The sequence below is a fragment of the Pituophis catenifer genome, unplaced genomic scaffold (genome assembly GCF_029215685.1).
Source record: "Pituophis catenifer annectens isolate HBS135680 unplaced genomic scaffold, rPitCat1.0.hap2 SCAF_1, whole genome shotgun sequence".
Classification (NCBI taxonomy): domain Eukaryota; kingdom Metazoa; phylum Chordata; class Lepidosauria; order Squamata; family Colubridae; genus Pituophis; species Pituophis catenifer.
This window is the reverse complement of record NW_027256881.1, coordinates 10,971,608-10,998,052: the sequence shown is the minus strand read 5'-3', so window position 1 is coordinate 10,998,052 and position 26,445 is coordinate 10,971,608. Positions and strand designations below refer to the sequence as shown.

At 42.8% G+C, this 26,445-nt stretch overlaps 1 protein-coding gene across 1 annotated transcript in view; it reads left to right on the top strand.

Annotated features, from left to right (window-relative positions):
• Positions 1-26,445, top strand: part of GALNT17 (polypeptide N-acetylgalactosaminyltransferase 17) — a 351,458-nt gene that overhangs the window by 112,407 nt on the left and 212,606 nt on the right. The window contains exon 2 of the mRNA XM_070945586.1: positions 26,234-26,417. Coding sequence (XP_070801687.1) covers positions 26,234-26,417 — 184 coding nt within the window. The remainder of the gene's footprint in view (positions 1-26,233; positions 26,418-26,445) is intronic.

Sequence of the window (26,445 nt, the reverse complement as noted above, 5' to 3'; positions counted from 1 at the left end):
GACAGAGAGCTGGGGAGCTGACTTGGGAGTAATAAAAACAAACAAACACTGGACCCTAAAATATATAGAAAACCTGATGTAGTTTATTCTCTCCAGAGTCTTCAGAATTCAGGGTCAAGAGTTGAACTCAAAGACTCTTGGGAGTGTCAGCGGTCCAAACCAAGAACTCAAAACACCAAGGGAGAAAATGGGATTAGCAGCAGAGCAACCTGATGTTTGTTATTCTCCCTTTGCGTCAAGAGATTCAATGGGTGTTCCAGCCTTGGCATAAAGGCAATGCCCTGCTTGGGAAGTCTCTATTTCTTTCTTTTCTTCTAAATTAGGCTTTCCAGTATGAAGGACCTGTTCTATTCTGGGTCTGAAAGATGAACTGGGTCCTGGATAAACATTTCAGAAGGATGGGGGGAGTCTGTTTATACAGGCCTTGTAAGGGTGTACAAGGTAACGCCTTGTAACTTCTAGCTGGTGCTTCCTCTTCAGGCTTCACCTGGTCATTGAGCTCTCTATCATCTCACTCCACCTTCTTCTCCAACCTTCACATCTACCCTCTCAAAAGACCAGCTTTTGAGCTTAGCAGCCCTGAGATCAGACTTCTGTGCTCTCAGGAGCTAGAGTTTACTTATAAGAAGGTTGATGTTTTCCCTTCAACACAGGGCCATTGATGTAATAAAGCCTCACCAATAATCTTCAAGCACAAGGCATCATGGGATACTAGGAAGGACTTAAAGAAGTGAGAAGGATTTTTAAGAAGGAAAAACTGGAAAAACAATGACACACCATCAGAAGACAAGGTGATTAGAAAAATTATGGAGTGTGCGGAAATGGATAAGCTCACAAAAGAGATACAAGAAAAAGATGAAACAGAATATTACTTAGTCTGGGAGAAATGGTATAAATGGTTGGAGGAGAAAGGGGGGAAAAAAAGGGGGGGGACACAAAAGAAAACTAAACAATGGTTAAATTAGGTGGAGGAATAGAGAAACAAATGGGAAGATATAAAAACTGTGGAAAGGAAATTAGGTACCTGTTTATGTTAAATGTAAATAAAATATTTAGATTAAGAGAATATATTATAACGGTATATATATGATGTACTAGAAATATATGTATAAAAGATATATTAAGATACGAAAGAGAAAATGTATAAATATGGATTACTGATGCGAAGATGTTAATCTGTTGTTGTTGTTTTTTAAAAAAACTGTTTAATAAAATTATTTAAAAAAAAAAAAGAAGTGAGAAGGATTTTATGTTCCTTCATATACTGGGTTTTTTTAAAAAAAAACCCTGTTAGCGTTACCTGCCAGTTCCAAAACAATAGGTTGTAACCATGGTTAATGAGCCAGCAGAATTTATGCCAAGGACTGCAGTAGGCTCAAATTTGCAAAAAACTCTCCCATAATTCTTGCTGGAATCAGAAAATGCTCCCATCCCAATCTCATTTCCCTGCTGTTGAATGGATATAGACATTGGCAAGATCAATGACTTTTAATTCGAGAAACGTCTGCTGTGTAATTAAAAGGAGTCAGTGGCCAAGAGAAATCAGCAGAAGCTTCGGAGTGAAATTTCAGAGGAATATTGCTTACATGCAACTTAAAAGAACCGTTTAGGATCAAAGTACGAATATACAAAGAGCAGATGTGAGTTAAACAAAATAAGAGAGCCACAGAAACACACCAAAATGGTTTGAAATTAGAGGTCAGATCCGTCTGTCCTAAAAGCTTATGTGATTGAATGTACTCCTTAAGAGCCTTGGTGGCACAGCAGACTAAAGTGCTGTTAAGTAGCATCAGCTGCCTGCAATTACTGCAAGTTCAAATCTCACCAGGCTCAAGGTTGACTCAGCCTTCCATCCTTTCGAGGTAGGTAAAATGAGGACCCGGATTGTGGGGGCAATAAGCTGACTTTGTATAAAAAAGAACACCGCTTAGGGGCCCCCGAAAGCCCTACTAAGCAGGTATATACAAAAATATGAAGGCTATTGCTTAACGCATTGTAAGCCACCCTGAGTCTCCAGAGAAAGGGCGGCATATAAATCGAACAAATAAATAAATAAATAAATAAATAAATAAATAAATAAATAAATAAATAAATAAATAAATAAATAAATAAATAAATTTGGGTGGGGATTTTTTTTTTTTTAAAAGGAATTGATTAAATGTGTGCATGAAGGAGCCTTCTCATTTTTACCCATTTCTGCATGCTGCTTTTTCACAATAGGATAAAAGTGTTTTCTATTTTATATGCATAACATTTCATTTAAACTGGGTGATGCAACTGTAGCAAACAAGATGGGAACCAGAAGCTATAATACAGAGGGTCCCCAACCCGTAGGCTGTGATCCGACACTGGGGTCCATGGCGTGTCAGTAACCAGGCCACTGAACAAGCAAAGTCCCATCTACGGGATGCAGGCAGCATGTGAAACCACGCGCCCTCCAGTCCGTGGAAAAATCTCTCTCTGCGGAACCTAATTTTAAGCAATTAAAAATTATTTTAATTTTTGCCATTCATATTTCATTCTGTCCCTCCTTTTGCATCCTTTCTGTAATGATTCTATTCCACCATTTCTTTGATATTAGTGCAATTCGTGTCCCACAGCGAGTTGTCCTGTGCGTGGGTGGGCTTCAGATCCTTTAGCAACGAGTTCGCTGTCCTGTTGCTGGGTTGGCGTGGCCATGGTGGGTGTGGCCTAGTCAGCTGCCTGCATCATGGTGTGTGTGGGGTGTTTTTCGCCCTCCCCAGGCACTGGAGGCTTTCCTGGAGCCTCCAGGAGAGCGAAAAGAGCTTCCCTGGGGTCTGGAGGCCCTCTGGAAGCCAGAAACAGGCCCGTTTCCGGACTTCTGGAACCTCCAGTAGGCCCGTTTTTTCTCTCCCAGACCCTCTGTGCGACCCCTGCACTTACCTGGAATGATGAATGGGCCGCGTGGAGACTCCTGGGAGGGGTGGGGTGGGTGTGGCCAGCCAGGGGTGACATTTGGGGGTTCGCCAAACCCTGGTGATTCTTGGCTAGATGATCGCCTGAACCCTGCCGAACCCCCAGGAGCCCACCCTTGGTCCTGTGGCGAGATGGCCATGGTGAGTTGTCCTGCAATGAATTGGCCATGGCAAGTTGGCTGTGGTGAGTTGGCCATGGTGAGTTGACCATGGCGAATTGTCATAGACCCCCAGGAATCATAAGGAGTGTCTCGGCCTTTCTACCATGTTTTCCCGAAAATAAGACCTGTCTTATACTTTTTTGAACCCTGAAATAAGTGCTTGGCCTTATTGCCATGTACTCAAAAGCCCAATTGGGTTTATTATCAAGGGATGTCTTATTTTGGTAGTCCACTTCATGAAACCCAAACCATAAGTTTGGTAATGTTACCTTTATCATAACATTACAGTAAGAGAATCTTGCATTGCCTGAAAGCTCTTCCCCTCTCCCTTACCTTTACATCCCAGAGAGCTAGGGAGAGTCCTTGCTGAGATTTGTTGTCATTTGTGAACTGAGATAGCTCTTCTCTGACTATTGCCTAGGCTGTGGTTCTTCCTTCTGGCTATCTCCTTTTATCTGCATTCTCACAGCCCATCACAGAATGTTACCAGTGACTCAATGACACTAGAGAAAGAAACATAATTTTTTTTAGAAGGAGTGAGCATGACCAAAACCTGGGAAATATAGCTTTGCAAAAACTAATGCAAAATTTGAACAGATACAATTTGATGCACTGGAAGGGAAATTGAGGTCACAAAAATGGCTGGGAGCCACATGTGCATTGTCCACCTCTCTGGAGTTAGATCCTCCATGAATTATTTTTTTTTAATTTTCCTTCAAAATACTTGGTGAACAGTACATTGTCTGGGTCAATTGACTCCATGTACAATCTTGATAACCCTCCATGAATTATGAAGCTCCCCAGGAGGTCCAAGTCCAGTCATAATTTTTCAGCCCAACCTAAATTACAGGGGTATTCTGAGAATCAAAGGGGCAAAGGGAGAGGAGAATGTCATCCTGAACTTTGTGCCTAAAGGAAGAAACATAATTTTGGTAAAAGGCAAGCAGAATATAGAAATAGTACTTAAAACTTATATGCCGCTTCCTAGCAGTTTATAGAGACAGCCTATCGCCTCCAACAATCTGGGTCCACATTTAACCAACCTTGGAAGGATGTAAGGTTGAGTCAACCTTGAGCTGGTCAGGATTGAATTTCTGGCTGTGGGCAGAGTCAGCCTGTAATACTGCATTCTAACCACTGTGCCACCAGGGCCCTTTTATCAAGGCATTGCACATGTATATAGCAATAGCACTTACACTTACCATGTTTTCCCCAAAGTAAGACCCTGTCTTATATTTTTTGAACCCCAAAATAAGTGCTTGGCCTTATTTTTGGGGGAGGTCTTATTATTTTGGGGCTCATGGAGCAAGACGGGGATCCTCTTGCTGTCTTATCTGATTTCCAGCTCTGACTCCCTAACCCTAACCAGAGGAAATGGCGGGGACCGGCTGCACGTGCGTTTAAATATTTTCAGCGAGGGCTTATTTTGGGGGGAAAGCTTATTTTCAGGACAGGGTTTATTTTTGGAGGAGGGCTTATTTTTAGGGAAACACGGTATATACAGCTTTACAGCTCTCTCTAAGCGATTTACAGAATCAGCATATTGCCCTCAATAATCTGGGTCTTCATTTTACCCACTTCAGAAGGATGGAAGGCTGAGTCAACCTTGAGCCTGGTGAGATTCGAACTGCCAAATTGCAGTCAGCAGAAATAACCTGCAGTAGTGCACTCTAACTATTGTGCTACCACAGCTCTTATCCTGGCAGAGCTCCTTTTTTTGAAAGTGGTAGATTCACTGCTTCAAAGCCTGTTCATTCAGTGAACAGCAGGTCTTTTCTTTGTCTTAAAGGAGATTGAGATTCTTTTCCTATGAATTGATTTGTTACAGCCAGTGGAGAGAAAAGAACTGGGTGGGTAAAACAGCATTGGGAGCAGATTGATTGATTGGCGATAGTTTTATTTATTTCTTTAACCTCTAGTGATCAGGCTGTCTTTCAGAAGTGTGGTTTAAAAGGAGAGAGATTGCATCATCTGGGGAACGACTACTCCAGTTCATTGAATGATTAAATCTCTCTCTCTCTCTTTCTGCTTTTTGGTGGCTTAGGTTGAATTGCAATAATTTCCAAATAACCTTTGCAAAAGTCACCTTCATGCATTTAATGGCTTTTGCAAAGAGTATCAAAAAAGTTCCTGGGTTGAAAGTGAAATGAAACCCAATCAGGGTGAAAAAGACATGGATGACAAACTCTGGTGGGAGCAAATATTGACGTTTTCCTCCCATGAGGGTCTCTGATGGATGAATGCACAGGAAATAATATTTAGAACTAGTTTGGTCTAGTGGTTAAGGCACTGAGCTAGAAAGTGGGAGACTGAGCTAGAAAGTGGGAGACTGAGTTCAAGTCCAGCTTTAGCCAGGAAAGCCAGATGGCTGACTTTTGGGGCAGTCCTTCTATCTCACAGCCCGACTCACCTCACAGGGTTGTTGTAATGGGGAACACAGAAGGAGGAAGGTGTGTTGGATATGTTTGCCACCTTGAGTTATTTGTAAAAATAAGAAAGGCAGGATAGCAATAGCAGTAGCATTTAGACTTCCTGTATATACCACTTCACAATGCTTTACAGCCTTCTCTAAGCGGTTTACAGAAGCAGCATATTGCCCCCAACAATCTGGGTCCCCATTTTACCAACCTCGGAAGGATGGAAAGCTGAGAACCTTGAGCCTGGTGAGATTCGAACTGCCAAATTGCAGGCCACCAGCAGTCAGTAGAAGTAACCTGCAGTGCTGCATTCTAATCACTGTGCCACCGTGACTCTAGGATACAAGTAAGTAAGTAAAAAATAAGGAAGGAAGGAAGGAAGGAAGGAAGGAAGGAAGGAAGGAAGGAAGGAAGGGAGGAAGGAAGGAAGGAAATGGAAGGGATGGGAAGGGAACGGAACGGAACAGAACAGAACAGAACAGAACAGAACAGAACAGAACAGAACAGAATAGAATAGAATAGAATAGAATAGAATTTTTTATTCATAAGGTACAACACTTAATGATAGTCATAGGATACAAATAAGCAATCAGGAAATAATATCAATATAAATCGTAAGGATACAAGCAACAAAGTTACAGTCATACAGTCATAAATGGAAGGAGATGGGTGATGGGAACGATGAGAAAATTAATAATAGTGCGGAAGGAAGGAAGAAAGGAAGGAAGGAAGGAAGGAAGGAAGGAAGGAAGGAAGGAAGGAAGGAAGGAAGGAAGGAAATAACATTTACTTAGGGGAGAAAAAATCAATCAATCAATTAATACACTCTGTCTAGGAGAGGAAAAATCCATAGAGGCTCAGATGGGAATTTCTAAATTCCAAGAGGTAAGTAAATTGTTTTCCATTTCCTTTAATGTTTAAGAGTTTCTTGACACTTCAGAGTTAAAGCAGAATGGAAGAAATGTCACCCATTCTAAATAGTGCAGTCCTTAATGCTCCCTTCAGGATCTGCTGTGGTCAATTTTCCTCTGATTTTAATTGTCAACCATCCCGTTGGCATGTACAGCAAAAGAAACTCCTGTGACATTTTTTGTTACCAAGAGTAAAACTTTGCTGACAGATCCATATATATAGGCACAGAAGAAGCAATGCCAGTTCTAAAGATTTGGCACGAAATGCAGCATAGTAAAAAGCAACAAAAACAACAACACTTTTCCTGCCCCCGGGCCGCCCATTGTCCACTGTCCACCAATCCAGGTTAAATATTTTGTTTTGGGAAAACAGTCTGTGCTTTTCGAAAATCTTCAGCGTATGACCTTGAAGTTGCAAGATCTTTTCAGGCTGCAAATGGCTCACATAAATTCCTTTTCTCTCTCCCAGCTCCCCACGCATCTCAATCATCCTCATCCTCTTCCCCCCCCCCTTAGCTTCTTTGTCAAGTTGCAAGCAGAAAGATGTGTTTTGCGAGTCAGCCTTGACATTAATAAATAGAAACATCTGGATAGAAAAATGTCAAGAGGGCTTCCTGTTCCAGCTCTGTCTTCTGATGATCCACTGAATTGCACATATCTTTTTCAGTGAAGTACCTTTAGTTCCTGAACTAAACCTACCTACTGGGGCACCAAATCTGGATAACCCCTTCACTGTTGTGGTTGCCATTATTTTGGTTCAGACATTTAAGGACTTCGAAAACTCTTTGATGAGCATCATCTTGACCACTGATGAGTAACTGAATCCTTGTAAACTCTTGCCTGAATCGTTAGTTAGGATCTTGCTATCTTCTGTTGATGGGACATGATGGCTCAGTGGCTAAGATGCTGAGCTTGTTGATCGAAAGATCAGCAGTTTTGTGGTTTGAATCCCTAGTGCCGCGTAATGGAGTAAGCTCCCATTACTTGTCCCAGCTTTTGCCAACCTAGCAGTTCGAAAGTACATAAAAAGTTCAAGTAGAAAAATAGGGACCACCTTTGGTGGGAAGGTAACAGCATTCTGTGCGCCTTTGGCGTTTAGTCATGCCGGCCACATGAGCACGGAGATGTCTTCAGACAGCGCTGGCTCTTCGGCTTTGAAACGGAGATGAGCACCACCCCCTAGAGGTGGGAACGACTAGCACATATGTGCGAGGGGAACCTTTATCTTTATCTTCTGTTAGCTCCCTTTTTTTGATTGCCTTTGATATTTTTCAAACACCAAGATCATCTCTGATCACACTCACCCTTTGATTAAGTGTCCAAAATATCTTAGCTTTTGTTTTATTAGTGGCTCCACTGATTTTACTTCCTCTAGCACTGAATGACTGGTTCTTCTAGCAGTTTAAGGATGTCTCAGCAATTTTCTCTACTGCCACAATTCAAAGCCTTGTAGTTTTTTTTTCTCATACTTTTGATGATTCAGCTTTCACATTCCTCTGTTACAACTGGAAAAACTACAGCCTTGACATGATCCACTTTCTGACTCTAGTTCCATGATCAAGCCTTCATACCATGCTACCGGTTCGCCCGAACCGGTAGTAATAAAAGCTACTAGTTCGGGCGAACCGGTAGTAAACAAATGCTACAGGTTTGGATGAACCAGTATTTCTGACAATCAGCTGTGCCCCGCAATTTATATTTGCTAGAAAGCAGGAAATCCTGCTTTCTAGTGAATCTAAATTGCGTGGCACAGCTGTTCCTCCCCTCACTGTTCTACTTACCTTAGAAAAGGCTTCTTAATCCTCCTTTTACAGTGCTGTGCGGTAGTGCCTGTGGTGCGCCTGTGCATGAAGCACACATTTGGTGTACACCATGCATGTGCACGCACCACGAAGTGGTAGTGAAGTGAACCAGTAGAAGACTTCAGAGCATTTCACCCCTGCTTCATACCTATCAGGAATTTCGGGGTTTTTCCACATACAGATCTTCTCTATCTCTATCTCCTCCATCTCCATCTCCATCTCCATCTCCATCTCCATCTCCATCTCCATCTCCATCTCCATCTCCATCTCCATCTCCATTTCCATCTATCTATCTATCTATCTATCTATCTATCTATCTATCTATCTATCTATCTATCTATCTATCTATCTTCCTTGTCTGGGGCTCCTTTGCCTTGTTTAACATTTATAATACCCTTCTTCACACCCTTGATTTCTATTTTTTTTTCTTTTAACAACTCTGTAATCCCTTCATTGAGGTGGAGTTGGGATGACTGAATGGAGCTGAGTGTTTACCGGCCAAATGCCCTTCCTGCCGCCTACAGGGAGTTCACAGCAGACAATTACTCATTGCTCCCAGAGAGAGAAATATTTACCCATACCTAGGATCAAACTCACACCCTCCCGATGGTGAGGGGAGAGCTCCACCTGTCCTCTAGGCCACCACGCTACTCATCCTTGATGTCCATAAATTTCCTAAATAAATCTCTTTGTCCTTTCTGTCATCTTTCTGTTAGTGTCACTGTTATCCTTATGGTCTTTATTCAGATAGTGTTCCTTTTCTTGCTATTTTTCTAAAATTCAGTATTTAATTGGCAATTTTTCCTCAGGCTCTGTTGCCTTCTACTTTTCAGTGTTTTTCATTATTTTCAACAGATCAGCAAAGAAACATTTTGCTTTCTTCTGTTCTTTGCATTTGGGGATATTTTTTGTTTGCTTCTTCTTTTAATATTGTCACACATTTATCAAATCTAACCCATTAAATCTATTATTTACTTCACCACATAATCATATGAAATAATGCTGAGGCTGTATTTTGTTAGGCTGGTAATTTTTATTTCTTTCCTTTAAATTACTATTTTGGAAGGAAAACCTCATATTCTGAGCAGCAGTCAGTGCCAGGTCTTGTTTGTGCTGACTGAATAGAGTTCACCTACTTTTGCTTGCATAAAATAAAATCAAGTTCGTTTTTAATGTTGTTCATCTGTTTATGTTCACAATGCCTAGAGTCATCTTCTACTTTACTAAAAGCAATAGCAATAGCACTTAGTCGCTTCCCAGTGCTTTATTGTGGAGGAGAATGTCATCCTGAGTTTTGTGCACAAAGGAAGAAATATAAATTTGGTAAACAGCAAGCAGATTATAGCAATAGCAGGGAGCTGCGGTGGCACAGTGGTTAGAGTGCAGTACTGCAGGCTACTTCTGCTGCCTGCAATTTGGCAGATCGAATCTCACCAGGCTCAAGGTTGACTCAGCCTTCCATCTTTCCAAAGTGGGTAAAATGAGGACCCAGATTGTTGGGGGAAATAGGCTGACTCTGTAAACTGCTTAGAGAGGGCTGTAAAACACTGAAGTAGTATAGAAATCTCTGCTATAATAGCACTTAGACTTACAGTATATACTGCTTCACAGTGCTTTACAGCCCCCTCTAAGCAGCTTACTTAGCAGCATATTGTCCCAAACAATCTGAGTCCTCGTTTAACTGACTTCAGAAGGGTGGAAGGTTGAGTCAACCTTGAGCCGGTCTGGATTGAAGAAATCGAACTCCTGGCAATGTGGGCAGAATTAGCCTGCAATACTGCATTCTAACCACTGTGCCACCACTGCTATAAAGAAGATTTATTTATTTATTTATTTATTGGTTCGATTTATATGCCGCCCTTCTCCGGAGACTCAGGGCGGCTTACAATGCGTTAAGCAATAGCCTTCATACTTTTGTATATACCTGCTTAGTAGGGCTTTCGGCCCCTCCTAAGCGGTGTTCTGTTTTTATACAAAGTCAGCTTATTGCCCCCACAAACCGGGTCCTCATTTTACCTACCTCGAAAGGATGGAAGGCTAAGTCAACCTTGCTATAAACTTTAAATGTTCTTTGTAGAGTCAGCTCTCATGACATATATGACAGCCTCTGTTTGGTGATCTTGGGTTCGAGTGATATTTTTGATGAGGTTCTGTCTAGGACTTCTTCATTATTTTTGCTGTCCATAGGATGTCCTAAAGGTGGTTTTTCAGGAGGCAACTGGACTATCTCGCTTTTCTTTGAAGATGTTTCACTTCTCATCAGTGGTGGGTTTTGGATTATCTTACTACCGGTTCACCACGTGCATGCATGCTCGCTTTGTGCACATGTGTGCCCAGTTCGCACACAGGCCTGCCTTCCGCGCATGCACCTGGCCTTCTGCCCATACACTTTGCTCGTGTGCCTGGCTTTCCGCACATGCGCTTTGCTCACGTGCGCGCCTTCCGCGCATGCACCCGGCCTCAAAACCATGCCTAAATAGGATTTCCACTACCGGTTCAGGCGAACCGGTCCGAAATAGCTGAATACCACCTTTGCTTCTCATCCAAGAAGCTTCTTCAGCTTTGACTGGATGGTGAGGATCCAATTCATCAAAGCTGAAGAAGCTTCTTGGATGAGAAGCAAAACATCTTCCAAGAAAAACAAGAAAGTCCAGTTGCCTCCTGAAAAACCATCTTTGGGACAACCATGTCCTGGATGACTGAGAGTCACTACAATCTTTTTGTCCTTGGGATGCATAATAGTCACCTCCAGCACCTTCAAAGCTGCCCAACCTCCTCCTATTGTTCTGCCCCAGCTCCAGATTTCCGAGGATATTGACACACACCAATGGTCCTTATCAAATTTATTAAGTAGCAAGAATAAACCAAAGTCCGGCAAAGGTTGGCAACCAGCCCAGAAAACAAAATATGATAAGACTTTTCCAAAAATGCTCTGATGATAATTACAAGTTGTTTCCAGCAAGAAACTTACTAACTGCATGTGACTTAAATAGGGAGTGGCCAATTATCCTCAAGGCTTACTCTCGAGAAGACCTCCTCCTCCTGAGTAGCCACTCCTGCCTTTTGGCAGCCCTGCCTGCTCGAGCATTGAGAAGAGGCTCCTCCACTTCGCTCTCTCCACTTGAAGGAGCCTCTGGAGGTTCTGAAGGCCCTGGCTGAGTCCCTGCCTCTGGCACCACATCCTCTTCAGCCTCCTCACTGTCCGACGTGAGTGCCGGCTGCTGGCGTGACACCACACCAGCTTCCTCGTCGTTGGGATCAGTCACGATCCGCGCAGGCCGCTGGCGGGCCACAACACCTATCTGCCTTTTTCAGAGTCCAGTTTTCACTGCCATAAGTAGCAATTGGGAAAATTATTGCACAAACTAATCTGCATTGGGTTGTGAGACTGATGTTTTTACTCTTCCAGATGCTCATTCATGTCAGACATTGCAGTTCTTCCAAATGCTCCGAGTGGTGGAAATCCACACATCTTAAAATTGCTGAGGTTGAGAAACACCGCATTAGATAATAGCTTTCAAAGACAATCAGCCTTAATTAATTTCACAACTACAAGATTATCTCTTTAAGAAAACAGTAAATAAGGAAATGCAGCCACCTTGAAAAAGGAGAGTATTTTACTTATACTCCAGAGATGGTTAAATTCACATGAAGTCTTTAAAGGAAACACATGGAAACAATATTAGGTGCGTGTATGTGCACACAAATATACACATGAATGCCTTGGGCAAATTTGTCTCTTCGGCTGCAAAAGTAAAGCTCTTCATCAAGCATTTAAAAAAACATAAAAATGGAAGGATAAATGGGAGAAGGACGTAGAGAGCATTCAAGATCAGAAGCATAAGTGTTGGTTCTGTATATTATGTGGTGGACAGTAGTAAGGAGGTAGATTCCCAGGAGGGAGGGGCTGCATTCCAGAGGAGTGACAATGACAGGTTCGAATCTTACCAGGCTCAAGGTTGACTCAGCCTTCCATCCTTTCTAAGGTAGGTAAATTGAGGACCCAGTTTGTGGGGGCAATAAGCTGACTTTGTATAAATATAGAAAACTATGAAGGCTATTGCTTAACGCACTGTAAGCCGCCCTGAGTCTCCGGAAAAGGGCGGCATATAAATCAAATTTAAAATAAAATAAAAAAAAAATTCAGTTCAGAGAGTTTGTGTGAGAGAAAGAGGATGAAAGCATCTCCTCCCTAATAGTTCCCAGAGTCTAGGCTTAATGTGGGCAGTAGTTTTCTTGAGTCTTGCTTGAGGCAAGATTCTGTCTATAGGTTTGAAACAATAAAGAAACTTGGAACTACTTGGAAGATTCACTATGCGTCCTTCTTGGTTGGGGGGTGGGGGTGGGCTGACAATTATCTTGTAAGAGTCCCTGAGTAGCTCTTCAATTTCTCTGGAGTTTTCTTGGAAAATGCATTCTGTTTTTCTCTTTCATCCATTAGATTTCTTTTGGAGATTTTTTTAAAAAAATCTTTCTAGCTTCCAGAAAGTATTATAGCTTCCCAGTTATGGATTTATGGGAAACCAGAAAAGCTGCAGAATGCTGGAGAGAGTATTTTTTTATAGGGGGAAAGCATATTTGCATATTATGAAGTCTCTGGTCACTTTATACTTCAAGAAATGCAAGAACAACCTGAAAATTTCAACAGAATTCTCTTTTTTTTTTTTAAAAAAAAAAATCCTTTCCATGGAACTGGCAAAAAAAAAAAAAAGGGTAAAATGCAAATGAAAAGTTCAATACAACATTAACCTTGCTTGACCCAAAGTGTAATACTTGACGTAGATGCTCAGAATCCAATTTTGTCTCTGGTCCTTCCTATGAATGCTCTCGCTTCACCTTTTGCTGATTCTCAAATGCCTTCGACTAGGTGCTGACATTCATCCAACTCAATGCACTGTTCCATTTCCCTTTCGCAATAGCTTCGGTAGGTCAGTGCACTGACAGAACAAAATTTAAATGCTTCTTTCCAAAGCTTATCTTGTGCACTTTTCATAATAGGGGGGTAAGCAATACGTGCTCCGTTCTCCCAAAGCTCTTCGCGTGTGCGTTCTACTGTATGAGCTGTATATTTGCAAAGAACTTTTCAAGCATTGTTGCTAAAAAGCTTTTGGAGAGAAACTGTTCCTACCTTGATTGTTTGGTTTCAAAAGAACTCCCAGCTTTTTTTTATTTTTTAAACCCTGGGAAATATAAAACCAGACTTTTGATATTGCAGTTTGAAGCCTTCTTTTTTTTTTTTTGTTTTGGCCCAAAATAACAGGGCAAGGTAGACGGTTTCTTTTTAATTTACATTTCCCTGGTGGCAGTTCAGCTGTTGGAAAACATACATTTGTTTTTTATATATAAATAAAAAAATCCCTTTTTCACTTCCAGCAGTTTTTCAGATCCTTGCAATTAGCCCTTGTTGAAATAAACACAGCCTCCCAGCTTCCCATTTCGCCACAGTTCATCCACAGTTCATCCACAAGCGATGGGTAGATGCCTGAGGACTTGATTCAATCCACATTTGGTAGCTGAACTGACTCGATCAGCATTTTATGAGCTAACGTGTGCAGGCTGGAAAGCTAGGGTACTTTTGGCCTAAGCTCCTCTGCAAACGGTCTTAGCTTAAGGGGTTCAAGGATGGGTACATCTTAACGTGCATTGCAGGATAAAAGAGGCTGAAGAATGTCTCACCAGGTTAAAATAGATGTTGGTCAACGTTACTAAAGAGACAGTGGTGGGATTAAAATAATTTAACAACTGGTTCTCTGCCCTAATGACCAACTGGTTGGGCATGGCCATGGTCTGTGACAGGCAGCACATGGCCTCCTGCACCCCCCTGGGAGCAAAAACGGGCTGTGGGAGGGACAAACTGCCCCCACCCCTGTTTTGGGTCTAGTAAGCCTCCCTGCGGCCTCCTGGGAGCAAAAATGGGTTATGGAGTGCACCCCCCCCCCCGAACCCCATTTTGGGCCTAGGAGGCCTCCCTGAAGCCTCCTGGTAACGAAAACGGGCAGTGTGTAGGGGGCGCACTGCCCCCCCACACCCCATTTTGGGCCTAAGAGGCCTCCCTGAAGCCTCCTGAGAGCAAAAATGGGCAGTGGGGGGTGTCGCACCCCATTTTGGGCCTAAGAGATCTCCCTGCATTTACCTGGGAGCCAAAATGGGGAGCATGGAGATTCCTGGAGGGGGGGAGGAGGGGCCGGACCAGCCAGAAATTTAACTACTGCTTCGCCTGAATTGCCCCGAACCGGCTGAATCCCACCACTGTAAAGAGAGCATTTTCTATGAATCAGTGGCAGTGTGGAGGTGTAAAAATTCGATACATAAAAACTGGCAGTATAAAAAGAAAAATAAATATTTTGTGAGGCCCTTGAAGTTCTCTGAGCGTGGTGGTTTTTTTGCAGGCATTTCATTACCTGACTAGGTAATATCATCAGTGCTAGAAAGGAGCAGGGTTTGCTCTAATTTTTATACACTAGTGCCTTGCCCTTTCAGAGTTGGTGGGAGTTGGTGGGAGTGTTCTTGGCGGTTCCTTGATTAGGTTGTTTTTATTGTTACCTTGTTTGTCTGCATTGGTAATTTCTTAATTGAACAATTTCTTAACTTCTCAATTGTTGGTCTAGTCTTAATCTTGGTATGTTTGTTCTACATAGTGGCTATTACAGTCCTTACAGTGTAGGTTGTAGGTGGCTACTATTTTTTTCTTCTGGAAAAAACAAAAAAAATATTTTGTTTTCCAAGAATTTTACTTGCTGCTTTGTTTCTGAAAAAAAAATAGGGGTGGAAACAGACGGCTTTAAAGGCAAAGCCCAAATGAATTATTTTCTTTTAGGAAAAAAAAGAATAACAATTCACCAAGACAAGGTACTCATATATTGCGATTCTTTATTCCTCCCAAATGTTTTCTCTTAGATTTGTGCAAAATTTTGTACTTAAAGGGAAAATGGTGTTTCAGAGCACTCGTAAAGTTCACACTTGTTGGCAACTCATTAAAGCAGGTGTATCATTTTTGAGGTTATTTGACATAAACTCAGGAAAGGCACTGCAGCTTTATTAAGTTTCGGGCCACAAAACACCAGTGGTGGGTTCCTCCCGGTTCGGCCTGGTTCAGCCGAGCCAGTAGTGGTGACGATATGACGTCACCGAACCGGTTCTTTTTGTTTGGGAACTGGGCCCTCCCGCCTCCCGCCCCCCACATTATTCTTACCTTTTATTTGGCCCCACCCCCAATCGGCTAGAAGGAAAAAAACTGTTTAAACTCTTGCCGCAGGACTTCAAAGGGCCACCCTACAGCTGATCAGTGTTAAAAGGCAGTGTGGTGGTAGACCGGTGCCTCCAAAAACAAATGGGTAGACCGGTGCCTCCAAAAATGAATGAGTAGACCGGTGCCTCCAAAAACGAATGAGTAGATCGGTGCCTCCCAAAAAAAATGGGTAGACCAGTGCCTCCAAAAACAAATGGGTAGACCGGTGCCTCCAAAAATGAATGAGTAGACTGGTGCCTCCAAAAACGAATGAGTAAACCAGTGCCTCCAAAAACAAATGGGTAGACCGGTGCCTCCAAAAATGAATGGGTAGACCGGTGCCTCCAAAAACAAATGAGTAGACGGGTACAGCTCTGCAAGCAGTTAAAAGCCTGGTAGACCAGTACCTCTGCTAAATCCTAAAGAATTGTCACCTGACCATCAAGCCACGCCCACAAAATAAGCCACACCCAACCGGTCGTAAAAACATTTAGAACCCACCCCTGCAAAACACCCAGGTATGTTCCACAGAAACAACTATGTGTGAAGCAGCTTTTTGCCTTTGAATCCAAAATGTCCACTTCTTTATTTTCTATTTAATTTGTCATTAAAATATTTTATGTAGTATATTAGAATCCCGAGAGACAGTTTGGTGCTGTGGGCAGGGAAGCTGGGAGAATGTGAATTCTAGAGTGTGCCGTAGGCATGACGCCATCTGGATGGCTTTGGACCAATCACTCTCTCTCTCTCCCTCTCTCTCTCAGCCCTAGGAAAGAGGTAATAGTAAACCACTTCTAAAACTTGCTAAGAAAACTTCAAGGAGTTGTCTAGGCAGTTACTAGCAGTCAACACTGACTGGAGGAACAAAACCAAAAATTATGATTGTTAGTTTGGTTTAGTGATCAAGGTGCTGGACTACAAGTGGAGAGGTTGTGAGTTCTGGTCCTGCCTTAGAGCCGAGGTGGCACAGTAGTTAGAGTGCAGTACTGCAGGCTACTTCATCTGACTGCTAGTTGCAGTTCAGCAGTTCAAATCTCACCGGCTCAAGGCTGACTCAGTTGACTTCCATCCTTCTGAGGTTGGTAAAATGAGGACCCAGATTGTTGGGGGCAATAGGCTGACTCTGTAAGCCGCTTAGAGAGGGCTGGAAAGCACTGTGAAGTGGTATATAAGTCTAAGTGCTATTGCTATTGTTATTAGGTATAAAGCCAGGTAGGTGATTTTGGGCCATAATTCTGTCACAACTCTAGGAAGAAATAGAGATCTTCTAGTCCAATCCCCTGCTTAGCAGGAAACCCTATATCACTTCAGACAAATGGTTATCCAATCTCTTCTTCAAAATTTCCAGCATTGGAGCATTAATGGCAAATTACTTCTGAAGAATGTTACCCACAAAAGTGCCAGGTATTGTAGGTGACTTTGAGCATCCTTCCATCTCAGCTCTAGGAAGAAACTCTTAATGGCACTCCACTTCTGAAGAATGTTAACCCCCCACAATGCTTATAATAAGCAACTCAATAAAAACAACACTTTCCCACTGTGCTGGGTTTTTTTTAGCAGAGTTCATTCTGTTTGGTTGGTCTGCCTGTTCTCTTTGCAAAACTCTCTCTTTCCTTTTATTTTGGTAGAAGAAGATAGGGTCTATTATCAAGCCACCCACCTTGCCCTTATTTCCTTCTGTGTGCTGAAGTGGGTTTCAAAAACATTCTTAAAAGCCTCCCTAGATTTTTCAGATCATTCCAGGAAGCGAAAGGAAAGGAGTTCAACACGACTTCACACCTGAACGGGGTGAAGTTACTGGTGCTTCAGATATTTTCCTCCGGGCCAGCCTTAATGATCAGTTCTCCTTCTCCAAGGCTGGTTCTGCAAAGGCAACTTGTCAGTTGGTTTCAAGCCTGGTTTTTTTTTTTTTTTTACTTCAGTCAAACTTGAAGTTGGGCAGTTAAAGGTATTATCCTTACTTTGCAGTCTTGGCAAATCCTTTCTGACAAGCTGTGCTAGCGGTGAGTTGAGTTAAGAGACCTGCAAAGAAACGAAGAGGGGCTGCAAAGAATGGAAATTCGTCAAGCTAAGTTGTCACATCGTGCATGAGATAGCTTTCATTTTTATGACAATCTTTAGGTGACATGGAGATAATGGGGGTGGGGTGGGGGAGAGAGAGAAAAAAGGGGAGGGTGGCCCCTCTTTAAAGGGACCGCTTTATGATATGCTTCCTTTGAGTGCACATGTGATGCACATCACTGCATCATATGTGATGCACTGCGGGCTGTTTTCTCTAAAGCGAGATTATTCGCTTAGCGTAATTTATTGAATTTACAGCACGTACTTCAAGAGTTAGTAGATGGCTTCATTTTTTGAACAAATGTAAAGTAGGCTATGGAAAAAAAAGTTACAGAGGTAAAGGAGGACAATGGATGAATGGGCCCAAATACTGATTTATTTTATTTTACTTGTTAAATTTATATGGCCTCCCAACTCACACACAATAATCCATAGGATGGTGAAGGCAACCAGTGTTGTTAGGGTTGAATTCTGACCTTGGTCAAATTTCCAAAGTTCTCTACAAGCAAACAATTTTACATTCTTACCTTCTCATCCTACTACTCTCTTTTGGGGCAAAGAATATTATACCAAATGCATTAAAATGTAAAAAAACAATAAGCCAAATACATTAAAGGCAGAGGTGCTATTCAGCAGGTTCTGACAGGTTCTGGAGAACCCATAGCGGACATTTTGAGTAGTTCGGAGAACTGGCAAATACCACCTCTGGCTGGCCCCAGAGTGGGGTGGGAATGGAGATTTTGCAGGATCCTTCCCCTGCCATGCCAACCAAGCCATGCCCATAGAACCGGTAGTAAAAAAAATTGAATTCCACCACTGATTAAAGGCATGAGATAAGGAAAAAGAAAACAAATATAATGAGCCCAGTTTACAAACACTGTCCATCACTATTCATTATATTTGTCCAGATCTTTTTTTCCTTGTAAACCAGGGGCATCAAACTCAAGGTCCATCGGTCGAATCTGGCCTGTGTGATGCTTAGATCTGGCCCGCAGGGCCGCCCTGGAAACAGCAAAGGAAGTATACGCGATGCCTCTGTCAACGAAAATGGAGCTCGTGAAGGCCAAGTTCCATTTTTGTTGGCAGAGGGCTGCAGGAAGCTGTCGTATCCCCCCCATCCCCACCTGGGTCACCACAGGTGCTCCTGATACGAGTGATGTCAAGCTGGCCATTTCCACCCTGGCCATACTTCCCCCAGCCCCCCGCTTCTGAGGTCAAACACAACCCTGTTGCAGCCCTCAATGAAATTGAGTTTGACACCCCTGTTGTAAATCATCTTTGTTTACTTGCATCCCTTCTTTGCTTCGTGTGTGGACTTTTTGTTCTGTCAGTTTTTCATCTCTTTGTCAGATTCTACTCAGAATCTAATCAGCTATGGTTTTCTTAATTTTCAAGTTCCTCTGGACACATTCACTCTTCCTTCATAAGCTGATTTTGAAGTTTGACTCTCATTTATTATTTCTTTTGTTGCAGTCAAACCCTAAAGCCCTGATAGTGAACCTATGGCATGCATGCTCAAAGTGGCATGTGGAGCCATGTCACTTGACATGCGCAGCATCAACCGTTCCTATTCCGGGTTTCTCGCATGCATGCGCGCACGTGATGATCAGCTGGCCTTTTTGCGTGCAGCAGTGACAGAAACTTGTTCTGTCCCCCTTCCCCACACAGGCAAACATGCAACCAGGCACGCCTGCCAAGTTTTTATTAAGCAATCAGACTAGAAACCGTTGCAGATAAGAGTTTTGGCAGTAAACTGTGTAATGCCTGCCAAGTCAGTTTTCACTCACAGTAAGCAAGAGAGAGTTTATCCTCAGTCCGGTCCAATAGCAAAAAGTAATCCACGAAGCAAGAGTTAGCCAAGGTCCAATCCAAATATGTACAAGTCAGATTCCAGGTAACGCGATGTGACTCTCAGGTTTTTAACTTTGACTGTCACAAAGCCTGAAGAGCAATCACACCCACTTTTATTCCTTGTGGGGTATGGCTCAGTGACTCAGCTCAATCTCTGGCTCTCTGACGCCTCTTTCGTTGCTGGGCACGCTTCTCCCTCCGACGCTGCCTGGGATCAAGCCAGGATTCATCATTCTCGCTCCCTATCTGTTGTTGTTCCAATATGCTTTCCTCCTGGCATATCCCAGGCTGTTCCTCTTGGCCTTCGGATGAAACCTGAGGCATTGCCAGAGAGGAGGGTCCTGGAGAGGGAGGCCTTGTCAGTTCCTCTCCGTCACCTTCTGAGTCCTCTTCCTCTGTTAGGACAGGCTCGGGAGTCGGGGTCACAACAGAAACTGGAAGATCTGGTCTTCCATTTTTCTGCGTGTTTCAAATGTCCAGTTCTCCTGGCCTGGCAATACAGAAGCAACCGCACTCTGGAACTGTAGAATCAGGGCTTATTCAGGCCTGAGGCCTGGGACAAAATGAATCTGTAACCGTAGCAGTTCAGTGTAAAGTCAGCGCTGGGAGCTACTTCCTCCCAGGGCTTTATGTAGGCAGGACACACCCCTCTGCCCCACCCGGGCAGCTACCATCCGGCATCGACATCCAGTTCCTTTGCAGCAGACAACCCAGTGGCTCCAGTCATCTAGTTTCCTGGTCCATCATGCTGCCATTATTTAATTCACTTGTGGGGAGGCTGACCTGTATATGGGGAGGGGGAAATCTCATAGCTAGTGAATGCAGCTCTCATCTGCATGGAGGGTGCCTTTTCCTGCTAAATTCTATAAGACTAAACTACTTAAGCGGACCAAATCCATCTTTTTGGGTTCAGTCCATATTCGTTGAGTAACTATACAATTTTTTAAACTGACCTCTTCTTCTTTTACCACACATATAACAATACAGTACAGTAGTGGCCAAAATTGTGGAAACTTTTTGGGAAAAGTATATTTTCTAAAACTAGCTAATAACACCACTTTTTTTGGAGTAGTACCATAAAATTATATATCAATGGAAAGATAATTTAATCAAGAATGTAATGCAATAACTTTTATGAAGGATTTGCCATTAGAATAGCAGTATAAAAAAGAAAAGTGAAATACCTAGAAAAAGCAAGATCTACAAAAATGATCACCATAGAAAAAAAATGAGATATACAAAAATGATCACCATGTCAGTTAATACTTAGTTGGGTAACCTTTAGCATGAATTACAGCCTTACAAAATCTTCCCATGGAGTGAACCAAGTTTTTTAGTTCAGCAGCTGTTCTAATGTGGAACCAAGATTGAATGATTGATTCTATTAACTGGGTTTTATTGCTGGGTCGGTTCTGACTAACAAGTTTCTTTAGTCGGCTCCATAGATTTTCAATTGGGTTAAGATCTGGGCTATTCCCAGGCCATTCCAGTAGTGGAATATTGTAGTGGAATATCTTGAAACTTCAAAAAAAAAGTGATGTTATTAGCCATCAAACCTCAAAAATACACTTTTCCCAAAAGGCAACTGTCCTGAGAGTCACTGTCCAAAACGGGTGAAATCCAGCAGGTTCTGACAGGTTCTTGAAAACTGGTAGCGGAAATTTTAAGTAGTTCGGAGAACCGGCAAATACCACCTCTGGCTGGCCCCAGAGTGGGGAGGGAATGGGGATTTTGTAGTATCCTTCCCCTGGAGCAGGGTGGGAATGGAGATTTTGCAGTATCCTTTCCCTGTCCCACCCACCAAGCCACACCCACCTAGCCACACCATGCCCACCAAGCCACTCCCACAGAACCAGTAGTAAAAAAATTGGATTTTACCACTGGTCCAAAATCACTTAACTAAGGCCTCTAAATTAAAGAAAAAATTGAAGTTTATAATCTTCCAGCTTCTACTCTAACACCTTGAACCACTACACCCACTGGATTTCTAAGGGAATATTACATTTCCTTAGCTTCACTGGAGGCTTTTAAGAAGAGATTGGATCACCAGTTGTCTGGAATAGTATAACGGCAGTGATGACTAACCTTTTGGCTCTCGTGTGCCAAAAGAGGGGGGGGAGGAGGAGCATGGAGGGGTTGAGCTTGCATGTGCCCACACCCATAATTCAATGTACCCCACCCCCCCATGTATGCAAGCGCTACCCCCCCCATGCGACCCCCACTTTTGGCATGTCATGGCATTGTGGGCCCAGTAGGCCTGTTTTTTGCCCTCCCTAGGCTCCAGAGGCTTTCTAAGAGCCTGGGGAGGGCAAAAACAACCTTCCCCCCCCCGGAGGCCCTCTGGAGGCCAGAAATGGCCCGTTTCCCGACTTCTAGTAGGCCCGAAAGGCCCCAAAATCACCTGGCCAGCGCACGCATGCGGGCTGGAGCTGAGCTAGGGCAACGCTTGCGTGCCCACAGATATGGCTCCGCGTGGCACCTGTGGCACACGTGCCATAGGTTTGCTATCACAGCTATAGGGTCTCTTGCATGAGTAGGGGGTTGGACTAGAAGACCTCCAAGGTCCCTTCCAACTCTGTTATTCTGTTATTCCCTGCCCGAAATGTAACAGTTGACTAAGAGTTTCCTTATTTTTCTACAGGATTTCTTACAGGATATTATTTTCATCAGACACATCAATCTGCATGTAAAACACCCCGTGATTCATGCCTATTCACTTTATTATATGCTTCCTTTAAATCAAAGATGAACAAATTGTTTCTCGGATTTATACATTTCCCAGGGACCAACTGAAGAGGGAAAAAATGGGGTCCACCCACACCCTGCCTAGCATAAAGCTTTATTTCCCAAATTTGTTTATTGTCACTTTCATACTGTTTCACTCGCAGTTGTGACGGTCTTCCCAGAACCAAAACTTCTTTGGTTTTCATCTTCTTTTAATCTTCTCCCTTTCATAGGGAGAAAATAGTGGCATTTTTTTCGATAGTCTAAGAAAGATGCCATTTTCATGCTGATATTATAAGCAAGCCGTACAGTCTCCATATGAAACCACATTTATATTTTAATATTTCCCCAGTTTCAACTTCTACATGGTGGTTTTACCATTTTCCAACTTTCTCATTGCATCTGTGACTTCCATTTCATATTTTTTTTTTAAAAAAAACATTACTATTTATGGCATTCATTTCCATTCTAATCGTCAAAATATCATTATCATTCCCATTTTTAATTTCATCCACCCTGCTGGAACCTTTTTTCCCTTTTTTTACTCACTTCCAGAAGATTTTTTTTGTAAATTATTAAACTTAACTGTTCCTTGTTTTGTTTGTAACAGAATAACAGAGTTGGAAGGGACCTTGGAGGTCTTCTAGTCCAACCTCCTGCTCAGGCAGGAAACTTATACCAGGGGTGTCAAACTCAATTTCATTGAGGGCCGCATGAGGGTTGTGTTTGACCTGGGTGGGTGGGGTGGGTGACCAGTGGGCGTGGCCAGCTCAATGTCGCTTATCGAGGCTCCGTTTTCAGGCGCGACGGCCTCCTGCAGCCCTCTACCAGAAAAACGGAACTCGGGGAGGCCACATGCAGCCTGCCCGGGCTCCATTTTTGACCACGACAGCCTCTGTAGCCCTCTGCCAGCAAAAATGGAGCTCAGGGAGGCCGCGGACTTGCCTCAGACTTTGATTTTCTTTCGCTGCATTCAGTTCATACTCAGTAAAAGTACCTTTCTCTACAAACATGGAGTTGGGGTTTTTCTTTCTTGAGTTTTGAACGGAGGCACACCTGACACTTCCACAATTTTGGCCACTACTGTATAAATATTCTCCTTTAATGGACTCTTTTCTCCATTTGGTTCCTCTAGGACACCGTATCCTTGACATCTTTTAGTAGAACCTGTGATAGGCACAAACTAAATTGTTAAGGAATATTTCTCTCCATCTGTTAAAACTCTAACTCTCCAACTTGCCTTTTATTTAGAAGCTCCCTTGTCTTTCCGTGTGAGCGTCATTAGGAAGTCTCACATGTCTCCCTGGAGGATGGTTTGAATCGGTGGTGGGTTTCAAAATTTTTACTACCGGTTCTGTGGGTGTGGTTTGGTGGATGTGGCATAGCTTGGTGGGCGTGGCTTGGTGGATGTGGCAGGGGAAGGATACTGTAAAATCTCCATTCCCACCAACTCCCAGAATCCCCCAGCCAGCATGTTTTAAGATGGGTGGACTCCAACTTCCAGAATCCCCCAGCCATCATCCTTTAAGAGGGGTGGACTCCAACTCCCAGAATCCCCCAGTCAGCATGTTTTAAGATGGGTGGACTTCCACTCCCAGAATCCCCAGCCAGCATGCTTTAAAATGGGTGTACCCTGTAACTGGCTGTGGAATTCTGGGAGTTGAAGTCCTCCCGTCTTACCATTGCCCAGATGGAGTAGCATTGCTGCCAGCCCAGCCTTCCTCTCCTCCTTCCAGTGGTGGGTTTCAAAATTTTTTACTACTGGTTCTGTGGGCGTGGCATGACTTAGTGGGCGTGGCTTGGTGGACGTGACAGGGGAAGGATATTGTAAAATCTCCATTGCCTCCCGATCAGCTGGGACTTGGGAGGCAGAGAATACTGTAGATGGGGGCGGGGCCAGTCAGAATTTTTACTACCGGTTTTCCGAACTCAAAACTCAAAACTTCCGCTACCGGTTCTCCAGAACTGGTCAGAACCTGCTGAAACCCACCTCTTGTTTGAATGGTTTCCAATCCATATCTAGATGGAGAAGAGAAGCTTTGGGAACTGGATTTGGGAACATGGAACCGAGGGCTCATCAAATTAAGCTGTTTTGATTGTCAAGCTCTTTTGTTTCTTGGTCACCGTCTACTCAAATAAAGCATCCCACAAAAGACCTGCCTTGGGGTGAGTTGGGGGTCTGAATCTCTTGAACCATAAAGGTGGGAAAATAAATATCACAGCTAGGAATAAAAATCATCCATCAAGGCGCTCAGTAGTGCCTGACAATGAGAGAGGTGTGAATCTCTCCTAAAAATAAATGTAAAAACGTCAGGTGCTACAGCTTTCTATAATGCACAGTGAAGCATGCCATAAAATATTACTTTGTCTCTCTTTTCCTGACATGCTTGGATTAAGAATTTTTTTTTCTCCCTCCATATTCTGGATGGAGGGGGTGGTATTCATTCACTCTTGCGGCTTGGCTTTTAAGAGGTGAAAGGAAAATTCAGTTTTATTTCCAGACCTAGCACTGTGCCTCAATGTGCACATGTGCTTTAATGGAGACTGAAATTGGCCTTTAAATCGGCATTCAATTTAGCTTATTCACCGTTCAGATTGAGAAAATGGATATTTACTTGGCAGCTATCTACTTTTTTTTTTAGAATAAAAAAAAGTCAATTGGCCTGCTGTTGGCAAGGGAGCAGGATATGGCAGGTCCATGATCGAGTAGCTAGATGGGAATGGGCAATTTGGCCTGCTAATGATGGAGAATTTAGGTGGGAATTTGACTTATTTGTGAGTCGGCCTAGATGGAATTTGCCTTACTATGATTCAAATGGTAGGGTGTAGTGGGAAATTTGACTGGCTATGATTCAGAGGCTAAATAAAATTCGGCTTACCTGTGACTCAGACACAAGATTGAACAGAAGAATTAGGCTTATTAATGATTCATATAATAAATTCTTTCCTCTGTGCCATCTTGAGATGTTATGTTAGCCTTAGACTTTCAATGTCCCCTGAATATCGCTGGGCAGGAATCTAGTTTAATAATGCATAGATAAAGGTCCCTTGGTTAGTTCTTACAATTTCCAAGTAAACTTATTATTTGGGGAAACATGATAGCAGTGTTTCAATATCTCAGGGGTGGCCACAAAGAAGAGGGAGTCAAGCTATTCTCCAAAGCATCTGAGGGTAGGACAAGAAGCAGTGGGTGGAAACTAATCAAGGAGAGAAGCAACCTAGAACTAAGGAAAAATTTCCTGACAGAACAATTAATCAGTGGAACAACTTGCCTTCAGAAGCTGTCAATTCTCCAACACTGAAAGTTTTTAAGAAGATGTTGGATAACCATTTGTCTGAAGCGATGTAGGATTTCCTGCCTAAGCAGGGGGTTGGACTAGAAGATCTCCAAGGTCCCTTCCAACTATTCTATTCTATTCTATTCTATTCTATTCTATTCTATTCTATTCTATTCTATTCTATTCTATTCTACTCTACTCTACTCTACTCTACTCTACTCTACTCTACTCTACTCTACTCTATTCTTAGAAGCAAAGCTAAGAGAGATTTTCCTCTTTCTGTGGTTGTTTGTTTGTAGAGAATTTTTTCAGTGGCAATAGAAAGCAAACACTATGTAAAAATTATATGGTCAGGAAGATTAGAGCCAGAAATAAAGACCATATATAATTGGTCAGCATCTGAAGGCAGGACAGGAAGTAACAGGTGAAAGATCATTAAAGAGAGATCTAACCTAGAACTAAGGAGAAATTTCCCAACAGTGAGAACAATTAATCACTGGAATGGCTTATCTCCAGAAGTTGTGGGTGCTCCATTACTGGAGGTTTTCAGGAAGAGCTTGGACAGCCATTTATCTGGAAGCGTAAAGGGTTTCATGTTTGAGCAGAGGGATGGATTAGAAGACCTTCAAGGTCCCTTCCAATAGTATTCCATCTTCAATATTCTGTTTGTTCATTCAAAAGATGGATAGACTAGTTATACCTTTCCTTCCTTGTTGGATACACTAGCAGGACAGCCAGGATACATTGATGGCGATTTTGTACACCTGTTGATGTGATTCAAGGGAAGATGGGTATCATAGCTTCTAATGTCTGCTTTCAAGACTGACTCTTGTGTGTCTCTTCTTTGTTTTATTTTTCTACTAGGTCTGTCAAAATCCTTGGGGCTTATTGAAGGCTACGGTGGTCGTGGCAAAGGTGGCTTGCCTGCCACTCTTTCTCCAGAGGAGGAAGAAAAAGCCAAGGGACCCCACGAAAAATATGGCTACAATTCCTATCTCAGCGAGAAAATATCCTTGGATCGCACCATACCAGATTATCGTCCAACTAAGTAAGTCGGAGATTTTCAAACCAGAGAG